This window comes from Entelurus aequoreus, linkage group LG11, assembly GCF_033978785.1.
Source record: "Entelurus aequoreus isolate RoL-2023_Sb linkage group LG11, RoL_Eaeq_v1.1, whole genome shotgun sequence".
NCBI classification, from domain to species: Eukaryota; Metazoa; Chordata; class Actinopteri; order Syngnathiformes; family Syngnathidae; genus Entelurus; species Entelurus aequoreus.
In genome coordinates, this window is record NC_084741.1 from 66,628,355 (window position 1) to 66,636,102 (window position 7,748).

Here is a 7,748-nt window from a genome sequence, read left to right on the forward strand (position 1 = left end):
TTTTATGGTGCTAGGACGTTTTTTTTAAAATAATATCCACAAAACTCTGAGTATTATGTGTGACCATGACTTGTGTTGGTTGCATTTTTTTATTTTGCGCCAATAGTAGTGAAGGTTGTTTGGATTGGGTCATACACGTAAATGCTGTGCTACATTTATTTCAAAGCACAATTAATTGTCATTGACCTGTTTAACTCATGTTCTTCTCGAGAAGGCGACAATAAGTCTGAGAAATATTTGAAATTAATTTGGAAACAGCCTTTGGACAAATTCTTTACCGAGCTCATGACCTCTCCTGGCCCAAACTGATGGCTGCAATTTGGTGACCCCGGTTTATTTGTTTTGTCGGAGTTACTCATTTCGGAAACAAAACAGCCCTCTTATGCAAAGCATACATGTCCCCTGCAGAGTATGCTGGCTCTCAGGATAATATGTACCTTTAGTGCTCCTAAATAGGCTCAAGGGGCACCGTTTATTGATACAGCATCATCGCAATCGCTCTCTAAATGATCTAACTCATGTTTTACTATTATTTTTGGGGGTGTAACAAACTAGTTGAGACGGAATCAACAGCGCCTCTGCTGATTTCAGCCCAGCAGTGCACTGCATTTTCAATATCCAATCAACAATCAGTTAATAAAGCGCATCTGTCACAAATATACCACAGAGTTTTTTCCAATAATAAGTCTGAAACTCAGCGTGCCAGACTTTAGGATGGTAAACAAAAGTCTGCATTGTGTGTAGCTGTCCACCTCCCGTCTACATCACTGTAAATATTTTCTACATTTTACTGCCCTTTCATGCAGCGCTTTACACTGCCCTGACAGCATCAATTTATGAGAGGAATATCTTTATTTATGGAGAGGAGAAGACACAATTCATGCATCCCGCTGACGGCTGGCTATGCAGCGGAATATAAAGTAGATCCCAGGTGTTCTATATGGCTTTTAGGAAGGATTAAAAGTCCACAGGGATAGACAATAAAACTCTTTTTTAACCTCGGTGTCTCTGCAGGCACTTCCGTTCTTATACAGCAGGAGTGTCAAACTCATTTTTATTGCAATTATGGCTGCCCTCACAGGGCCGCCTGTAACATTAAATATATAGGAATATAAACATATAATAGCCTCTGTACTCAATTTGCAGAGGCAACTGATTATTATATGTTTTACGAAGAGATTGATGAATAATTATGGCCCGAGCAGCAAGCTGTGAAGGCCCTATTGAAATTGCTTTGATCATTATTATCCTCCCACTTCAATAGCATCTATTTATACTGTATACAGTCCAGGCCAAAAGTTTGGACACACCTTCTCCTCATTCAAAGCGTTTTCTTTATTTCCATGACTATTTACATTGTAGATTGTCACTGAAGGCATCATAACTATGAATGAACACGTGGAGTTATGTACTTAACAAATAAAGGTGAAAAAATTGAAAACATGTTTTATGTTCTAGTTTCTTCAAAATAGCCACCCTTTGCTCTGATTACTGCTTTGCACACTCTTGGCATTCTCTCGATGAGCTTCAAGCACACCTGTGGAGTGAAAACCATTTCAGGTGACTACCTCTTGAAGCAAAGGGTGGCTATTTTGAAGAAACTAGAATATAAAACGTGTTTTCAGTTATTTCACCTGTTTTGTTAAGTACATAACTCCACGTGTGTTCATTCATAGTTTTGATGCCTTCAGTGACAATCTACAATGTAAATAGTCATTAAAATAAAAATAAAAATGCATTGAATGAGAAGGTGTGTGTAAACTTTTGGCCTGTACTGTATGTATATACTGTATGTATGTATGTATGTATGTATGTATGTATGTATGTATGTATGTATGTATGTATGTATGTGTATATATATATGTATATATACACATATACATATATATACACATATATGTGTGTGTGTGTGTGTGTGTGTGTGTGTGTGTGTGTGTGTGTGTGTGTGTGTGTGTGTGTGTGTGTGTGTGTGTGTGTGTGTGTGTGTGTGTGTGTGTGTGTGTGTGTGTGTGTGTGTAAATATGTAAATGTTTGGACTGTGTTCATAATCATAATCCAGTCAGTGATATTTTTCTTCGGTGGGTTAGATAAACAAACATTTGTTCAGTTTCAGTTTTGTGTTGCATGAACTAAATTCTTTCAAGTTGTTCTTCTCCCAAAAAGTGGGATTATTCAATTTTTTTTCTTCAGTGAAGCAGCTGCCACAATTATCACTTCTGAGTCATTCACAGACAACAAATGCTCACTCTTGCTTCAGCAGACTTTTTTGATTTATTTTTTATTTTTTTCATGCCACTTTATACACGTTTGGTCAGACATTTTGATGATTCTATTAAACGTGCGCAGAATAGATTTGCCTATACTGTAAGTCTGCACTCTTTCCCCTTGAGACCATTTTGGTCTGATTGATTTCTATTGTAGTCACTAGAGATGTCCGATAATATCGGAATGCCGATATTATCGGCCGATAAATGCTTTAAAATGTAATATCGGAAATTATCGGTATCGTTTTTTTCATTATTATCGGTATCGTTTAATTTTTATTTATTTATTTATTTATTAAATCAACATAAAAAACACAAGATACACTTACAATAAGTGCACCAACCCAAAAAACCTCCCTCCCACATTCACACTCATTCACACAAAAGGGTTGTTTCTTTATGTTATCAATATTCTGGTTCCTACATTATATATCAATATATATCAATACAGTCTGCAAGGGATACAGTCGTAAGCACACATGATTGTGCGTGCTGCTGGTCCACTAATAGTACTAACCTTTAACAGTTAATTTTACTCATTTTCATTAATTACTAGTTTCTATGTAACTGTTTTCATATTGTTTTACTTTCTTTTTTATTGAAGACATTTTTTTTAATTTAAATTTTAACTTATTTTATTTTAATAATTTAAAAAAAAAAGGACCTTATCTTCACTATACCTGGTTGTCCAAATTAGGCATAATAATGTGTTAATTCCACGACTGTATATATCGGTATCGGTTGATATCGGTATCGGTAATTAAGAGTTGGACAATATCGGAATATTGGATATCGGCAAAAAAGCCATTATCGGACATCCCTAGTAGTCACACATTTTAAGTATGTTAGACTAATCCTGACATATTAGAAAGCAATATCATGAATATCTATTACAGCTAAGCCTCAATCTTCTAAAATATTACATTTAGTATTGTAGCTGAGATAGGCTCCAGCACCCCCCGCAACCCCGAAAGGGATAAACGGTAAAAAATGGATGGATGGATGGATAGTATATGTGTAGAAGGAGTGTGATCAGCGCGTTTGCAGGAGCAAAGGTCACCGCCTCTGTCCATGGTGCTGAAAACAGAGCACCATCAGACGGGGGCGTGGCATGTGCTCACGGCGAGACACAGCTAGCAGGTGATTAGATTTCACAGGGGGTACGTGTTAATATAATCATCTGTTGTCTTTAAGAGTGAGCGGCCGGGTGCAGGAGAGGAGGGGAAGTTTGGAGAGAGACTTGGAGAGCATGGGACAAAGGAGGACTGAAAAGTCGTGTGTCATGCAAGTGCTCGATGGAAAAATAAAACCAGTTTTTACATCAGAACACCGTTATCCAGCTGACGTGAGTAATTCACCCACCCCACGAGAAGGAGACTTCTACAGTATACTTTATGTTATTGACTATTTTGCGACCACTATGTAAAAAGTTTTTGAATTAATTCATTCATTTACTCTAAAATTAATTTAGCATCAAAATCGATGTCGTCATCAGTTATTTAGCTAGTGCAGACTGTTATAACCTCATTCCAAATATTTCACTTTGTGCCTAAATTTTGGGTAATATTGCATGTTTAGTGTTTTTTCAGCTATAGTTCCAATGGAAAAAGGGCATAAAGACAAGACAATAAATTAAAAAAGTAATATCGCTGGTCAGGTCTGAAGTTGTTTAAAACATTTTACATTTGTTACATTGAAGGGGAGGAAAATTAACACCATTTCGTCATACTTTTTTAAGACGGACCATTTTATAAGTGTACATTTGTGAATAAAAAAGTATCAAAATCACTGTTATTAATTATTGACCGAGTGAAGGCTGAAATAACATAATCCCAAATATTCTAAATTGGTCCCAATTTTTTTAAAATACAACATATTTTCCAGTTGGAATTCTAATGACAAGAATGATATATAATATTAATTATATTTTAAATATGCAATTTGTGGTTGGGTCTGACAATGTTGAGAAGAGATGATGCACTGAGAGAGGGGAAAAATATACATTATGTTTTTGTTACTCTTTTATGAAATCGACCATTTTGGGATTTAAGTGTAAAAAGTGAAAGTTAGTAAATTGACCCAAAAACTAAATTATTTAGCTAATCAAGACTGTAATAACCTCATATCAAATATTCCACTTTGCACCTCATTTTCGAAAAATACTCCATATTTTGTTTTTCTCATTGAGAAAAAAAATAGTGGTCCGAATGACTAAAATGGATAAAGACCTCAATCATTTTTATGATAGTAAAAACGTTATATCTCTGGTGAAAAACAATGTATATAATACATAAAAAGTGGGGGGAAAAAATTGTATGTTACATTTTTATTACATGTTTATTAGCGCAACCATTTCTGGAGCTAAAAGGGTCGTAAGGGTTAATGTCGGTACATAGAAAATAATAGCTAATATAGATAGCACTCAGCAACAAAGGGTTGGAGTTGGGGGTTAAATCACCAAAATGATTCCCGGACGCGGCGCCGCTGCTGCCCACTGCTCCCCAAGGGGATGGGACAAATGCAGAGGACAAATTTCACCACATCTAGTGTGTGTGTGACAATCATTGGTACTTTAATCTTTAATCTTAATCTAAATATGAACTGTTCTGTACCTTCTGACTCTCACCTGTCATATGATGCAATAGAGGAGCAAGTTGACAATGAATCGATGTGGCAGCGAGGCAGAAATAAATCACATGACAGCCCAATTAGCTGTGAAAAGATCAGCCCCAGTTTGGATCGACAATGCCATCTTCCTCCTCTTGAGAAAACATCATCTCTGATTACACTGAAGTAGATTCAGCTGCCATCTTGTTTATTCTTTGTATTGGTTCATTATGCATGGCTATATTCTTGTTGTCTAGAGTTGGGGAGTGAAGAGGTGTAAAAACATTTATTGTCTATGTTAGTAAAGCAGTGAGGTGAGAAGGCTCAACTTTGTTAAATAAATTAAAAGTATGTTTACGAACATTAGGAGTAATACTTTTTTAACCCTACTCAAAATTTGATGGCATCTTCCTACCCTATACAAAGTTTTTGGGAATAGTTTTTTTGCATAATCCTTTTGCGTAATTGTTTTCATTGTGTGAAAAAGGCCAATAAAGCAAGTGATTGCACAGTACTGTATTGTATTTTGCATTAGGGGACAAGTGGGGTAATACCCCACCACATCCAGTAGATGGCAATATTGTGAAATAATATGATTTAACTACAAAACCCAAAACCAGTGAAGTTGGCACGTTGTGTAAATCGTAAAAAAAACAGATTACAAGGATTTGCAAATCCTTTTTAACTTGTATTAAATTGAATAGACTGCAAAGACAAAATACTTAACGTTCGAACTGGAAAACGTTATTTTTTGCAAATATTAGCTCATTTGGAATTTGATGCCGGCAACTTGTTTAAAAAAAGCTGGCACAAGTGGCAAAAAAGACTGACAAAGTTGATGCCATCCAAGCAACGTTATCATGGACGCCCCTGCTTATTTCAGCAATACAATGCCAAGCCACGTGTTACAACAGCGTGACTTCATAGTAAAAGAGTGCGGGTACTAGACTGGCCTGCCTGTAGTCCAGACCTGTCTCCCATTGAAAATGTGTGGCACAATAAGAAGCCTAAAATAGCACAAGGGAGACCCCCGGACTGTTGAACAACTTAAGCTGTACATCAAGCAAGAATGGGAAATAATTCCACCTGAAAAGCTTCAAAAATTGGTCTGCTCAGTTCCCAAACGTTTACTGAGTGTTGTTAAAAGTAAAGGCCATGTAACACAGTGGTAAAAATGCCCTTGTGTCAACTTTTTTGCAACATTGCTGCCATTAAATTTTAAGTTAATAATTTTTTTTAAAAAAAAATAAATGAATATAAGTTGAAAAGGATTTGCAAATCATTGTATTCTGTTTTGATTTACAAATTACACAATGTGCCAACTTCACTGGTTTTGGGTTTTGTACAAGCTACGTTTACACTTCTATTTGTGTTTCGAACTTTACCAGAAGTCCCTGTCCATGTTTCCATAACTTGGTCTTGAAAAAGAGGGGTCGTCTTGTATTTGGTTGAATGCTTTAATTTATGGTCACATGACACAGTCGTCACATGAAGACATTTTGCTTTATTTGTTGTGTCACAAAAAACAGGGCAATGTCTACGCAGTTACTGTAGACACAGTTAGATTTCAATTTATGGTTTCTGTTCAAAATAAGTAAATGTTGTATTTAAACATCCAAATATTTAACAAATTGACAATATATGAATAAATGTCAATCGATAATATTTCAGTTGTGCTGCCCACAAATCCCGCACTACAGTTTGTGAAGCGCTGATGCTAATGCTCACGTTAGATTAAACTGTCTGTGTACATGCAGTTAGTTTTAGATGTTTTCTGTTCAAAATAAGTAAATTCTGTATTTGAACATTCAAATATTTAACAAATTTACAAAATATCCAGTCGATAACATTCAAATTCTGCTACCCGTAAATCCCGAACTACGGTTTTTGAAGTATTAATGTTAAGTTGCTAACACTATCGCTAGATTAGCTATCTGTTTATATACATGCAGTTTTAGTTTTTTGTTTTCTCTTCCAAATAGGTGAATTTTGAATTTAAACTTTTTAACACATTGGCAATACACGACAACTACAACATGAAGTCGGGACCCGGGGTGGAGCACTATTTTTTTTTTCTGGCCCTGATGTGGGATCTGAGCCGAGGATGTCGTTGTGGTTTGTGCAGCCCTTTGAGACATTGGTGATTAAGGGCTATATAAGTAAACTTTGATTGATTGATTGATGAATTTATGCCAGTTGATATCACTCAAATTCGGCTGCCCACAAATCCTGAACTATTGTTCTCTAAGCACTAAAGCTAATGCTGGATTAGGCTGTCTGTTTGTATTTTAGTTTTTTCAACTTTTGAAATCAGACAACAATTACCTTGGAAAAATTAGTCAATAAATGGACGCGACATGAATACATTTCAATCAATGACATTGGAATTGTGCTGCAGACAGATTATAAACTACAGTTCTTCAAGCGCAGATGCTAACGCTAACTCTGGGTGAAGGTAAAACAATAAAAACAATAGGGATGAGAATATTACAACAACTCTCGATTCATGGGGTGAAGATTCGATTCAGCATAGATTCTCCATCCAAAGTGATTATTGATTCAAACTGATACCTGCAATATATCATGCAGTGTAACAATGACAATAAAACCTTTTCATAACAGGTTACAGATCACAAAAGCTCCTCTTGGCTGCTGATGTTTACATGCAGCGAGTAAGCGTGGAAATGGCCTAAAAAACGCCTTTTTAATCATTTATTCTGAAAATGATTTTTTTTTTTTTTTTGGAACATCCCAGAGATGAACAGGCTAATTGGGAACAGGTGGGTGCCATGATTGGGTATAAAAGCAGCTTCCATGAAATGCTCAGTCAATCACAAGCAAGGATGAGGCGAGGGTCACCACTTTGTCAACAAATGC

The 7,748-nt window shown here is 36.0% G+C and overlaps 1 protein-coding gene across 3 annotated transcripts in view; it reads left to right on the forward strand.

The window, feature by feature from the left end:
- Positions 1-3,458: 3,458 nt before the first annotated feature.
- Positions 3,459-7,748, forward strand: part of cops7a (COP9 constitutive photomorphogenic homolog subunit 7A) — a 31,817-nt gene continuing 27,527 nt past the window's right edge. For all 3 annotated transcript variants that reach the window (XM_062063846.1, XM_062063848.1, XM_062063847.1), the window contains exon 1: positions 3,459-3,609. In XM_062063846.1, the coding sequence (XP_061919830.1) occupies positions 3,514-3,609 (96 nt within the window). In that variant the 5' untranslated portion in view covers positions 3,459-3,513. The remainder of the gene's footprint in view (positions 3,610-7,748) is intronic.